We start from the raw sequence: 15,292 nt of genomic DNA, 5'->3' as shown, positions 1-15,292 counted from the left end.
CAACACTGCACATGCCAACTGAAAACTGTTGATAATGATGCCTTAAGAGGCCTCCTAGAAACAGAGACTAGCTTAAAATTAATTTCTGCTTATGCTGCAGAACTGATGCACTACTCTGACTATTCCCTGCAAGACAGGAAGCACTGCATGAACTGCTGCTGCAAAGAAAGAAAAGAAATAAGAACTGCACATTTATAGTTCTTTGGCATCCACACTATTCCTCCAGAGTAAAGAAAGGAAGTATATCCACCTGCTTCAATACTAGTAACACTCAAAGGTACTTTCTGCACATTTACTCAAAAAAGACACTTGCATCCTATTTACAGTGGACATAACACATTATTTCCTTAGATAAAAACCAGGAAACAATAATCAGCTTGGCTTAAGAAACCAAACTGGATACACTGACTGTGCTGATGAGAGAATTATTTTCTAATGTTACTTCTAGGTAACAAGAACCTTTAGTGAATAAGTAATAAAAGGAGGATACCCACTGTACAACTTGTTTCTATGTGAAGCATATTGAAATCTAAGGACATGAGAAATCATACAATGTGCACTCTCACTTTCTGATGAGTAGTTGTACACACATGATAAAAATAAGGTACTTTCAAGTACAAAGTGGACGAAGTCGTAACTCCAGACGAATCCAGAACAGAACTCCAAGTCTGAACAGCTGGAAGCATTTCAGAAGTTCGAATCTCAAATTGAACAAAAAACCCCCAGATCTCAGCACATTATGGGCTAATTTCAGATTTACTTCAAAGTTAAACCTCAGCAAAGGCCAGCAAAATTTAGCACCTCACCTTCTAAAGGATTAAAGTTGGTTCCATATTCTGCACACTGATGCACCAGTTTTTAAACCTTGGTAGGTTCCTTTCTATTAGGTCATGTCTCTGTCATTTCCCCTCCCATTTTTGTTTCTGAAGTTTCTCTTTCCTATGACTGCTTTTGATATTTTTTACTTCTCCTTCCTGGATGCAAAGGATTGCTTTTTTTGATTTAGCCAATTTATTAGCATGCCAGTTCACATGGTCTCCTTCCTATTATGTCACGTTCCTGCTTTTACTTTGAAATGGTTGAAATGCTTTGATTTGGTCTCAGACCATGTGCTAACATGAGGATCTTTAAAAATTCTCCTGGAGAGAAGTCAGGATTTCTCCGGTTTTGTGAAGTAATAACTGCCAAGAGGTAAAAAGAATACAAACCAAAAATCTCCAAGCATTCCACTTCAAGGGGCTGTTTCTGAATTACACTGAAAAAGACGAATGACCTCAAGTTCAGAAAACATACTGAGCACTAAAGGCTAAAAAATTGTACTATACAGAGTGTGAAAAACTTAGAGAAAGGAAAAAAATCCTCACCAGATTGAAACAGGAAGGGGCCTACAAGAAAGCTGGAGAGGGAAGGACTTAAAGTGATGGGACTACAAGGGGGAAGCACTTCAAACTGAAACAGGATAGATTTAGATTAGATATTAGGAAGAAATTCTTCCCTGTGAGTGTGCTGCAGCACTGGCACAGTTGCCCAGAGAAGCTGTGGCTGCCCCATCTCTGGAAGTGTTGAAGGCCACCAGATTGGATGTGGTTTGGAGCAACCTCATCTAGTGGGAGGTGTCCCTGTCCATGGAAGGGGGGGGTTGGAATAAAATGAACTTCAAGGTCCCTTCCAACACAAACCATTCTATGATAAAACTAGTACTAACTCCGGAAAAAAAAGTAGTATCTGTGCTTTTGAGATGCATCTATGTACAGGAATGAAAGAAAACCCTGAGATACAGGTTACTAAGATTATTTACCTAGCCTTCAGAGGAAACAGAAAAACCACAACAAAACTGCTTAAAAATAGTTAAAGGGATAAAGAGGTAAAGTACTTCTTCCTTTAGCTATCCTTTCCTCCTGCCTCTTCTATTTTTCCTGAAGTGATTTATGCTACTTTTGCTTGGTTTTTTCTTGTTGTTGGTAATGTCCTCAGACAGGTTCCCAAGATGCACAGCAGTTAAAGAAACACCTTTATTTCCCCAGCCTGTTCTTAACTGCCTAAACTATCACTGCCGCAGCCAACACTTTAAACCAAACAGTTAACCAGTAACATGTGCTGCTCATTAGCAGAGCCTTAAGATCACCTGCATTGCTCTGTTTCTTTAAAAGGGCAGCATTCAAAGCACCCTTCACCCTAAGAAGCCTTTTATTTGAGTTGTTACTGCTGTAAGCAGGAACCTAGCTAAAGGAAATGTTATTTTTTTAAGGCCATCTATGAAGTTTAAAAGCATTCTTTCAAAGAAAAAGCCCAAGTAAAGAAAACTGAATGTCAACAAGTGAAAGGGAAAAATATATTTGATGGTATGAATATCCTACAGAAAACAAGCACTCTATTAATTATTCGGTAGTATTATCAATCTTCATCTTTACAGGAGAAGAAACTGTAGGAAGAAATCTTCTGTTCTTCATGTCAATAGCCATTATAAAATGTATCTAAAACTGTGGTAAGGTCAGGTTGCTTCAATTTTAAATACTCCCAGAAAAGTCAATGCTTTACAACTCTGTGCTTGAGTCAAAGAAAAACCTGTATCTTTTAGAGGCTCAGCACACCAATACAGCTTAAAGTCTCCTGTCTCTTGCAACACTTGAACCTGCAGCAAGAAGAACACTGACACAAGCAAATGCACTGGAAAAAGAAACACTGCTTTGAGAAATAAGATCTAATTCAAGCTTTTCCTTAGTCATGCTAATAGAATCTGTCTCCAAACACTCTTCCATGTGGCACTTGTGGTTTTTTCTAGATCTCTACACCACAAGTATATACTTAGAAGTCAACCTGGCCACATGAAGGTGACTGAACCCCTCTCTATTTTTTTTTTATTTTAAGTAAACCATTATTGCAAAAAGCCCATATGTTGATGGTATTACAGTCGGGGTTTTCTGTCAAAAGACTGCTTTTGTAATATTGTTTGGGGGGTAAACTTGCAATGTCTTAAGTCTTGTTTGAGAACAAAACAGGTGTGTAAAGATCTTTACTTGCATGTCTGGTTGTTTATGTCACTGGGCAAAGCATTATCTTCCTTTGAAGCTTCTTTCTAAATGGAGGAAAAATAATACTTTTGTCCTCCGAGAAGGTACTGTGAGAATGAGATAATTATTTAAGGTATTCTCATTCTGACGTGATGAGAGGAACAGAGCAAGAACTACAAATGTAAGCAAATAAGATACAGAGATCCAGGGAAGATGAACAGTGTGCATGTGGACATAGACCGTCAAACAAATTGCAAACAGCATGTGTAGTCTGAAAAGAAATCTGTAAATTGAACAAAACTGTTTAAACAAGGCTGTAAGCAATCTCAGCCCCATGTAAACACTGAGAAGCTCTCTCTATTTAAAATTAATGTATATGCTTAACAGACAATTATAACCCCAAAAAAGTCATCAGGTACAAAATCAAAGCAAGGAGGACTGCAACAATGTAGTCCACACACACAGATTGCAGTAGGAACCCTGACTGCCTATGTGGAAGCAGTGTGTTTACAACTGGTGAAGGTAAATCCAATACTGGAATGAACAAAAGCCATCAGGGCTGTGAGGCAGGAGTGAGGGTACCTTTATTCTGGCTTAGAAGTGTGCTCAGCATAACATGCACTTAAGCTGTAACTTTTTCAGTCATTTATAAATCAGATGATCTTTTTCATTTGTTTGGGTTTTTTTCTGTGCAAATTCAGTTTGTGTTTAACTTTTACTGCTACTATGTCACATAATTCAGCAAAACCTACCAGTTAGATATTCCAGTACAGCAGCCATGTACACAGGAGCACCAACACCAATTCTGTACTTGGGGTGGCCTTTCTTAATGTACCGGAGCATTCTTCCGACAGGGAATATGACCCCAGCCTTCGCGGAGCGGGAAGTCTTAGTTGACTTTTTCTTTCCACCCCTGCTGGACATCTTGTCTGTATCAGGTCTGAAACAGCACTCTATGAAGAAAAAAAAAGGAACAAAAGATAAAAAAAAAAAGATAAAAAGATAAAAGGTTATTAATAAGGACTGATGCTCTAAGACCACACACTGAATTCCAAGGCAAATCAGAATTTTGGAGTAGGCAATGCATTAGAGTATCTAAAACATCCAGACAAGTTGCCTTTTTAGAGTATACACAACAAGAACCTAAAATAATTTTCCACAGAATGTTTACTTCCCATTGTAACTTGGCATAATTTTATACAGAAAATATATAAGACAAGTTATTTCCTATAAATCTACTTTTCTGAAATTCCTAACAGATTAACTCCAATACCACTAATGGAGCAGAGTGATAACTACCGGATTTAAATAAAACTTCTGCATTGAAGCAGAGGATGCTTTCTGCGAGGAGACTGACACAACCTCCTGATCGCCATGAAAACCTTTTGATAGGGCATTTGAACAGCTGTGGTAGGGCAGTTATGTTAATGAATAATTACATTCTGAACCAGGAGAAACTGTATCCACTAAAGCTTTCAAAGTGTACTTCTTTAAAAAACTCCATTTTCAAGATGTGTGAGAATTGACAGAACAAAGGCCTATGGATGGCAAAACACATCTCCTGTACAGTAAAAGTTCTATTTTTAGAAAGATCTGAAATTACCCCCTTGAGATTTGAACCTAGCAAAACTCAGCCACCTCCACATGGAAGACCATATTGCTTCAACATTCCCTCCAGGAATCTGACGATCTTCTATCTGCCACCTTTCCCTAACAGCACAGTGATCTGAACACCCAGCATGTACGTGACAACTGTATCTCAGTTTATCTTGCTGAGGGAAACTACTGCTGATACAGCTGTCAAACATACTCTGTTGTCTCTTTGATTTCTGCTCAGGCTGTAAGTAGAAGCTGGTAAATCCAAAGGGGTGGAGGGTTCACAGGCTCTCAAGGTGTCTTCGAAGGTTTAGGCAACTCACTGGGTTTTGAAATTACCTCAGAGGAAAGGAGACAGTGCCCATCTCCCCATCTCTCCCCTCCCTCACATCTGAACTCCATGGAAACCAGCAGAATGCATCAGTGATACACACACACACACCTCTGTGCATCCCACTTCTTCCCTTGCTGCACAAGTCCTACCTAATACACATGCAAATTCACTGATGTGTTTATACACTCCACTATGAAACCCCCTTTAAGCCTGCTTTCCCAAGACACCATTCTGCTGCTTCCTCTATTTTTTGCTTGTTTATTCTGAATTCTCTCCTTGCCCTTACGAACCTAACTGTATTTCCCACATGCCTGAATCACACAATGGAGTGAGCTCAGAGTTAGTCAAAACAGGTTAATCAACCCCACTTTTAGGTTTTGCAATTTCTGTTCTGTGCTGACACATCCTTACAGTCCTTCAAACCTCAGTGAGTCACTAAGACTCAGGCTACATAACTGCCAAACAAAATCAGGAAAGAAACACGAGTATCAAAGGTTTCTTTTCCTTTCCACTTCCACGTTCCATTCATCAGAATTTCTCTACACCTGCACAACACATCAAGTAAATTAAATGCTACGGGTTTACTGTTTGTTAAAGCAAAACAAAATAATCCCATCTTTGTAGCTCAGATGAAAGTCACACTACATTTAGGAAACTCGTGTCCAAAACCAGATAGGAATCTTTGGGAGGGGGAAGCCATCAAAAGGGCTCCTTCTCCTTTCATCCGCTGTGGACTCGGCTCTGTAACAACCATTATTCTGTGAAGAAGAGGACAAAAGCCAATTTTCTTGCCTTGAGAAATGGCCTAACTGCAGCTCACAAATGAATTTAAAAACATCCATTTAATTGCATTTTCTCATCTAGTTAGCTCTGTCTTTGTTAGCAGGAAGGCTGGGTGGGGCTTTGACTTGGCTATAGACCTTCTGCCAAAAATTATTTTCATGTTTCATAATCCATTTTCATCAACAGTACTAGGGACATTTAATCTCCAATGTTAAGAAGTTCATTGAATCAAACACCACAGAAAGGGGCATAAGAAGTACCTGTGCTGCTCTGCAATATGTTTGGTTTGTAACTGAGAGGTCAATGACGAAAACCATAATTTTTCCAGAGAAAGCCTGCAAGCCTTAAGCAGTAAACTTCTATTAATCATTTAGTGAGTTTATGGGATAGTCAGAATAGCTGGAAGAGAATATGGAAATCCTTACTTCCTAATGTTTTTTTTCCTTTGGCCGAGTGTCATCTTAGCTATCAGCTACTGTAACATTTGGATCAAAGCATTAGTAAAGTAGGTAGTAATAGAGAGTAACACCAACCCATATATAAAATGGAGTATTTTTTTTCTTACATAAGCTTAGTTTATCACCTCTGCGAATTCTACAGGTAATTTCTCTCTTTATTTTATGCACTTGGTCATACAACTCACAATAATATTTAGGATACCCTGGATCTATCTTGACAATTAACCTGATCCCCTTATATTAACATTAAAGACCTTTCTAGCTGTGAGTTTATTTGTGAGGAGAAACTTTGCCAGAATCTGAAAGGTGCTGGTGAGCAGGGCTGCATCATGAAAAAATCAAGAACTTCTGAAACTCTTAGTATTAAAGATGAAATGTGATACAGATTAGTTTCCAACCTTCCCATCTCAAGGATCCCATTCCTACATGTAGTGAATCACTGGATGTTCAGATTGTTTAGATGTTGGGGGTGGAGGGAGGAAAACTTCAATTAGGTTTCAAGTACCACTTTTACTGTTACCAATCATGTAATTTGGAAGGTGAAGGTGAGAGCCCGGCATGAAAACCTTTTTCAGAGCTTAACTGTGTATTCCGGAACCTGTTTGTCCTGCCTTTGAGCTGCAGCATGGCCGAACCAACTCTCAAATGTCTCTTCCCTACTTCTAGTTCTCCACCAAAAAAGAGAAGGGAAAGAGATTTCACTTGCAAAAGCCACAAGAAAATGTACTGAGGTGAAATGTAAAGTGCATGGCAATAGATCAAAAACCAAAGAAAGCCGTGTGCCTTACATATTCCAAAATGGTTTATCTTTGTAACACCAGAAACTCTGGAATGCTGCCAACACTAATGAACCAGAGCTGTTTGCTGAGTCACTGGGAGCCCACAGATCAGAGAAGCAACCAAAGGGAACCTTATCACATGCACCATAGTTCAGACAAGATTTGAGCAGTATAATAAAAGTAAGTAAATATATTTTTAAGTAAATCACAGTAAATGACAGTCAGTGGACCGGTACTTTTCCTTTCTTTCTTTTTTCCTGTACTTGCAATGGAATTATTGAGAACTTTACCAAATACATTGCGAAGTCTCCACAGATTTGACAATAAAATGATTTTGTTTCAGTGTGAGAGTTCACAAAATTATCACTGTAATAATCAGGGGATATCACTGAGGAGTCAAATATCTAAGTTCACCTTTGACTTCAAATGAAATTTAACACTATGTTCTTCAGTGGCTCTGTTGTGTTTGGACACAGATTGCCCTAGATACAGAATTTATCACTTGATTCACAGCCTTTTGAAACCCCTTAAAGACTGTGGCAAGATTCACACTGCTTTCTAAGATCTCCAAATGCATAAACAAGATTTGATGGTGTATTAATTGGGTCACAGCAAAGATTCAAGCTACAAGGCTCCTCTGCTGTCACGTCTTTGCGAGCCAGAAACACATTTCCTAAGAAACGACCTTAAGGTGTAGTGATGAAATCAGCGTAATTAAGATTTCTCTCTTTGAAATTGGCTGGAGTAATTCTGGTTGGCCATATTTTTCTATGTGAAGACAGATATTCTGCTAAACCACACTTTCAAATACCATCTTCCTCAAATGCACATAGGCATCTGTGAAATGAAAGGTTTAACATCACATAATTCTTAAAGTACAGCCTGAACATCCTGGTAAAGCGATACCCAAATACCAAATACCAGTACTTCATTAGTTCAGTCGATTTGATCAAACAGCAGTAATAAACCCAGTCTGTTATTAATAGTTTTCAGGTACTGGTTCTTAATGACTAAACAAATTACTATGAATGTTACTGCTGTCAGACAGAGACTGTTCTGATCGTGGGCTTACACTGGTGTATTAACTGCACTCAAAGAAATGATTCAATTTAGATCTACATCATCATATCAGTAAGTGTAGTGGAATTCAGGATACCATTACTACAATAGGAAAAATACAAAGATGTAGTAATTATTTTTCTTTTCTTTCAATACAAAGACTAAGCTGGAAAGTTCATTTTTGTATCACAAGAGATTAACTGCAATGCTATTTTCTTCCCATTGTTTCAAAAGATTAACAATGTAAGTGCTGCCATTCTCTCAAATCTATTTATGTCCTACAATAATAGCCACTCGCTGAACTCTTGCTGAAAAGGTGCATTTGAACTTGCTGTGACAATGAACTTGCTCTTTTCTTAGCTAACCAGAAGCTGGCATATTTATAAAGTGGTATAGAATGGTCTCTAATAATACCTGCCTGGCACAACAGTGTCTCTGCCTAGGACTGTGGTTTCTAGGTACAACAGTACTAAAAAGAGCTAATCACTCAGTTATCATTTGATCTGATGTGATTTCAAACTTCAGCTCAAATTCTTTATCAAAGCAGTAACTCTTTGAAACAGACAGAGGAGTAAAACTAGTTGTAAAACAGCTGTTCCAAAACTCCATTAACTTCTCATCTGAAAAGGTAGCACCATACATTTATTTTCATTTGGAAAACCAAGAGAACACTCCTCATCTAGGAATGCACAGTAGGTGTACTTTCTGTTGAAGATTAAGACAATTACAATTCCTACATAAAGGATGGGAAAAAGAGGAATAACGTTTTCACAAAATCTGTGTGCTAAACAAAATACTGTTGCACAATGGTATTCAACTGGCAGAAGTCCTTCCCTCCCACAGTGGGTCTGAAACACCAAAACAAATGCCCCTTAATGTGCAAACCTCCACTAAGAACAGTGCTGGGAGTGTGACAAGAGTTTCTGCTGGGCATCCTGCCACCAATAGTCAGGAAAACGTAAATACAATTGTCTTCACTGACCACTGCTGGCAGAACTGGCCTGAAATAACCATTTACACATTATGGGTTTTTGTATCCTAGATAGAAAGCATAAAAATTTATACAGGGCTTTAAGTCACTGGACCATTTGTGAATTTAATGTTCAGAAAAACTGTTTTAAATAAAATGTTGAAAACAACTTTGTCCCTTGACATATTTGTAAGAAAATGAAAAGATAATAAAGAATTCACATGGATGCTTCCAAGGCAAAATCCAAATGCAGAACAAAATTTAAAATAGACATTATGCTGCTGAGGGAAGGGATTGCAAGAACTTGACCCATCAAGGAGGTAATGAATGGTGTGATTCTTACATCACTCCTGGAACAAGGACCATGAGCTGAATCCTGCCTATCCTGTCTTTAGAATGGGTCTGGGTAAGGAACTACAGCTTCTTTATGTGTTCATAGCATCTTTTCCTACTAAGCAAGCTAGCCAGCCCTGCAGTCTTTCCACAAGCACTGCATTTTCCTTTCCCAATTTTACCTCGAGATGACAAAACCTAATGCTCACAGCACTGCCCACAGGGCCAACATCTCCTCTCCCAATGGAGGATCTGTCTGGAGACTCTGTTCTCCTCTTGTAGCAACAGTTCCAGATCCCCGCTCCTTTATCCCTTCTTTATAACCTTGCTGGGGTAGGACTACCTTTTCTGTGGAACAGACAGCAGGCCTTGATCCTAGTTGACAGAGTTGCACAAAAATATTTCTACATTCCTCTGAGAGCAAAGGTTCATGACTGTTCTTCCAGAGTGTGATTGTATCACCTATCTTATCAAGAGAATATCTTTTATCAAAGCTCATTGCTATGTATTGGCAGAACCAGGTAACTCCTAAGAACAAATTTAAACACAGCAGTTTCTTTTAAGATTAAACTTGCAGTGGTGGACTTCTCTTACGGCTCATGCTGATCTACAAAATAAGCAGTGCTTCAGCACTTTACCGACATTACTGTCATTAAGCCAAATACTAGTCTTGCCACTAGTTTTTAGATCAGTTATGGCTTAATCTACATTGTCAACATTTGGCTTTACTGGCAATCAGAAGGATACACACACAGTACACACAGCAAAGCACAGTTACTCTTCAGAAACCCAGAAGGCCTAGATTTCAGTGTGAAAGGTTACGAAACATGATGATGCAAAATAACCTGCAACCATTACTAAGTAAACAATGTAATTCCTTTATTTCACAACACTTAAAAAAAAGCGCCCCAAACCCCCAAACACACTGGGTAGTTTTCTAGGGACTACATGATACAAAATCTTTCATACCCAACTGCATTAAAACATAATTTTCAATGCAACTGTAATTGTCTTGTTCCCACGTAAGTCTTTCAACTCTGGGCTGTCCCTAAGAACCCAGGTACTGTTTTCATTAATTGCACTCTTGCTCCTTCGCTCATTTATTTCTTCTACTCTTTAGAATAGGGGAGGCAGTGGATCTGCAAAGTTCCCTACAGACCTGTTGCTAAGTGACAGCCACACACACTCCTGGGGAAAAAATGGTTGTTCACTTGCATGGTCAAGAGATAAATAACAAGTCTCATCCAAGTATATTTCAACAAATCTCCTTCCGTCTCTACAAATGAAGCAACCTCAGCTTTACACCACCCTGCTTGCATAGGAGCTAGTTCCAACTGCTGGCTTCAGACACAATATCATGGGCCTTCTACAACTTACTTTTAAAGATTACAGAAGAAACAAAAGGATTACAGGGAGATGCAAGTCACAGAAATAGTCTGTTGCCCTCACTGTCTCTTACACACACAAACACGTCAGCCTCGAGTCTCAATCCCAGCGCTCCTGTGCTGGGGCCGGTGCGGAGCCTCAGGAACCTGCATTCACCTGCGCCCTGCAGTACTCGCAGTCCCCTTGGAGGAACACCCACACCCAGACAGTCCGTATGGGCTGCTCGAATCCTGCAGGCAGACATATTGCAGCCTCTACAAGAAGTGACAGTCCTAAAAGAATAAGGAGCCCCGTTTCCAGACAAACATTTATCTTTGCCACTCTCGGAAACCTTTGCTTACGGTTTAAAATACGTCATTTGGCTTTTTTGAATTAAGTCATTCACACGAGGCAGGTAACTTTTATGCCACGGGTTCTTCATCCCGAAGTGAAACACACGCAAAGCACGTCCTGCTGTTTTTTGCCTTGTGCTTTTCGCAGTCTCCCTCGGTTATGCTCCCCTGCCTGGCGACCCGCGGTGGGAACGACGAGGACGGAGCCCGTCCGTGCGTGGAACAACAGGGACGTGGGGGACCGCGGCTCCACACACCCGGCCGCCCCTGCACCCCCGCCGGGCTCCTTCCAGCCCCACACCGTCATTCCGTAGCGGATTCCATAGAAATACAGCCCCGCTGCCACCATTTCGCGGGGCGCGGGTGGATCTCCCGGCTTCACCCGAAGCACAGCAAGCAGCAGCTGAACTGAGCCCTGGTTTCCCTCAGGGGAGGGGACCGGCACCCCTCCTTCCCACGGCGCGCCTGGCCGGCTCGGCCCCCCCCATCGCCGCCGGGTGTCACCGCGCCGCGACAGAGCCCCTCGCACCCCCTCCTTCCCGCACAGCGGGCGGACCTTGACGGTGACTTACGGCGTGGGCAAGATGTCTCCGGTCGGCCGGCGGCGGCCCCGCTCCCGTCCCCGCTCCCGCTCCCGCTGCTCCGCTCCGCCTGCGGGGCCACCGGGATCGGCTGGACGGGCTGGCGGAGCTCCCACAATGCCCCGCGCGCCCGCGCGTCACATCCACCGCCCGCCCCTCACGGCGGGCCCGCCTCACGGTGCCGCACGGTCCGTCATGGTGCCGCACGCTGTCCTCGCGGTCTCCCCACGATCCACTCACGGATTCCCTCACGATCCCTCTCGGCTGGGCCACCGGTGCCGCGATCACGGAGGTTCTCAGGGGCCCTCCTTCCTCTCCTCCCGCCCGCACAGGCCCCAGGCGGCAGCTGGGCCGGCCGGGCTATTGAAAAGCCCTGTCCTTGCGTGGGGCTGGGCTTTGGCACCGCGGCCTCCGCAGCTGCTCCCGACCGAGCCATTGTGTACAAACGTGTTCACTCCCAAATTTTCAGGACGGGGAAGTCAGAGCGGGGGGTTCGCGCTGTATTCCTCACAAGAATGAAGTTCATGGAGGGAAGAGAATGAGCAGCTGGATTGTTCCGTGAGGCACAGGCACTTTCTTCCTCGTGTTATACAAAAATGGCTCAGTGCCATTTTACCAAGGCCCCAGATGGAGCGTTTGGACGCGTTTGTGCATGGGCCACACGGATGTCCTTGAGCTCACCTTGCCGACTTGGGAGCCCTGGGTCGCCGCTGCCCCCTGCCCACACGCCCTGTGACAGGCTGAGGGTTCAGTCCCTTTTCCACCTCTCCTCTCCTGCCTCCTCCAGTTGCCTCGCCCACAGGCTGCCAGTGGGAAAGAGGAGCTGCCACAGCGGTTCTTGGCTGTAGGACAGACAAGTCACAACAGACAAGTCACAACAGACTGCCACTCTGTTTACAATGGTGGGACTAGAAGCAGCTGGAGTTTTGAGTGTCCTGGAAGATTCCTGCCTTGTTAATGCTCCCAGACTTTTGTGCCAATGCCATTTGAATGGAGCATCTTCTTTCTTCAGTACCCAAAGCGGAATGCTAGCCCATAGCCTCTTCCCCAGTGTCCCTTGCTGTTCTTTCATGGGTAGAACTGTACTAAGTGACAAGTGGCATAATACTATTACTACTGGATAGCAAGGAGTTTTTTTCCTGCTCTTCTCTTCAACCACTCTGAGCTCCAGCTCTCCTTATCAGCATATCAATCACAGTGCCTTTGTGATACAAAATAGAAATCGGGAAGGAAGAAGGGGGTTTAAAAGAAAAAGAAAAAACAGGGGAGTGTGGACAGCCTATGTAAAATGTGTGGCTGGTCTGAGAAATATCCCTTCAAAGAGTGTTTCAGGCATTATAATTGTGGTGCTCTCATCCATCTAAATGGCCAGACCTGGTCTGGTTTTTAACACAGCTAAACTCAGTGTCTCCTGAGACATCTCTCATTATGTCTCAGTGCACCACACAGTCCAATGCAACCTAGTCCTCACTGCACTCTGTGAGTGCTAACTGTACCCTGCATGCCATGCAGCGGGGCAGTTTTGCTTAACAAAGGCTCCCTGCTGGGTAAGTACCTTATAGTCCCTGATTGCCCTTAACCCAAAGATATGGATACAGTCCTTACTAGGCCATCTGCCATGGCTCTTCTTACACAGCTGAGGACAAACTCTTTCCCTGTGTTCCTCTCCACACACATCAATCATCTCCTTCCCTCCTTCCCCTCCTCCTCCTCTTCTTCCTCCACGTTGCCCCGTTCCCTTTTTCTTTGCTGGTTGTGCTGCCCATGCAGTAACCTTTTCTGTATGCTGTGCAGAGCACCCAACAGAACTGGTCCTCTGGTGCTTGGCTCTTCACACTCTATTTTCCCGTCACCCACACAAGTTTTATTTAAATAAAAAAAACCCCAACAAAACAAAAACCAAATCACAAAACCAACCCTCCGCCAAATATCTTGTTGATATGACCTGCAAAAGCCCATGTGAAATTAAAGAACCCACGACATTGTGTAATGGGATTGATGGAAGGCTGCAAGGGTTGTAACTAGATGACCTTTAAGGTCCCTTACAACCCGAAGGTCGCTTTCTATGCTCTTCTACTATCATTGTTCATTTTGTCTGGTTTGAAGGGGAGTCTATGGATTTTGTGCTTTTGAAGAAAGCCTTCAAAACAGAATTGGTGAGAATTTCTAGAGTGGGAGCTACCTGAGTTTGCAGAGGTCCTGAACAATTTGTCCATGAAATGGGATGCTAGCATGAAGACTGCTGTTGATAATTTGTAATGTTAGCATTGCCTGGCTCACCTCCCACCAAAACATAGACTTATCATATTGAACATCTGCTGGGTCTACAAAGATTGCCCATTTTGAAAGCACACAATGTGTCATGACTGTCTAGAAGTTGCAACAAAAGCCTGTGAAACACTACATGAACAACCTCACTAAAACAAACCTTGGCTTAAGTTTTGTTTTCTTTGCCAGTTGTAGTGTATTTATTTTTATATAGAATGAGAAAAAACACCTTTCCAGAGTTCCACTGTCTTTATTGCTAATCTAAACAGTTAATATTCTTACATTTTTTTACTCTTACTTTATTTTGACACTCTGATTCTATAATCAATTCTAGCAACCTCAAGGGACTATTTGCAGAAGAAATTCTGAGTGATTGAGAATACAAACAGTTAACTTGTTTATGCAGCAGAGGTGGTGGAGAAGGAAATATCACCTGGGAGGGGACAGAGCAGTGTGGGAAGGGCTGTGGCTGGGGGTAATCCTCTTAAATTTAGATAAGTGTTTTCACTTTAGGATAGCTATCCTAATTCTAAATGCGTCACCTCTTTTGTCACTGGTATTTGATGATGTTGTGTGTTTATTGGCTACTGAGAATGCATGTCCTAGGTTACTGGAGGTTGCTGAAATATTCCTTCAGGATGTTGTGTGCCTAGCCAGCAGATCCCTGCTGTTCTCCTTTCACCTTCCCATTGTCAAAAAAAAGTACAGATTCCTCAGACATGACCTACTTCTCTGAAGGGGTTATCTGAACCTCGTTCAGCTACTCAGCCTTCTCTCTCTTTGCGGACTGTATGACTAATCCATGCTTCTTAACTTCAGGTTACAATCACACAGATAAATATACCTGTACTGTGTGTCATGCTAGTGATATTCTTGCCTTCACCATCAGATGGGCCCAGTGTCCTTGTACCAAATCCACTCAGTGCTTATCATGCTCCTAATGCAACCCACAGACCTACTGCCTGTCCCAGGGGAGTATTAGCTGTGATTTCCAGAGGGCTGACCCTGGCCTTGCAGCAGATTGCTTTAATCCACCAGTGTCTTTACCATCCAGAGGAATGATGTACTACAGGACTTGAATGTGTGTGGGCCAGGCCTTTGCTTTCACTTCGCTCTGTTTTCCCGCCACTCTAAAGATACTCAGCTTCCCGGTTATTCAAAATTAGCCCATCAAGATCAGTAAGTTCTGCAACTAAGATTGTCCACAGACTGGTGCTGGAAGCATGGTGTGTTTGATACCTGTTTGGTTCAGGGTCAGAGCCATTGATCTTAATGATCCCTTTTTATCTCCATTATCTAGACCACCAGAGAATTGCAGTTTAGTTTCAGCACAGTTCAAAACCTGACAGCTGACTGTTGAACTGAGCTTCTGTTTTATACTCACCCTTTGTTTATCTGCCAC

General features: G+C 42.3%; 1 protein-coding gene across 6 annotated transcripts in view; it reads right to left on the bottom strand.

Moving 5' to 3' along the window:
• The window catches only part of LOC125333628 (core histone macro-H2A.1), a 43,542-nt gene extending 31,796 nt beyond the window's left edge, over positions 1–11,746 (bottom strand). For 3 of the 6 annotated variants that reach the window (XM_048319665.1, XM_048319668.1, XM_048319669.1), the window contains exons 1-2: positions 11,614–11,744; positions 3,764–3,964 (exon numbers count right to left, since the gene is read on the bottom strand). In XM_048319665.1, the coding sequence (XP_048175622.1) occupies positions 3,764–3,935 (172 nt within the window). In that variant the 5' untranslated portion in view covers positions 3,936–3,964; positions 11,614–11,744. Of the gene's footprint in view, positions 1–3,763; positions 3,965–11,597 lie in introns of all 6 variants that reach the window. The other 3 variants (XM_048319670.1, XM_048319667.1, XM_048319666.1) reach the window with 3 other exon arrangements.
• Positions 11,747–15,292: the final 3,546 nt, after the last annotated feature.

Source organism: Corvus hawaiiensis, chromosome 15 (genome assembly GCF_020740725.1).
Source record: "Corvus hawaiiensis isolate bCorHaw1 chromosome 15, bCorHaw1.pri.cur, whole genome shotgun sequence".
Taxonomy (NCBI): Eukaryota; Metazoa; Chordata; class Aves; order Passeriformes; family Corvidae; genus Corvus; species Corvus hawaiiensis.
Note: the sequence above shows the minus strand (reverse complement) of the source record. Positions and strands in the feature narration are given on the sequence as shown.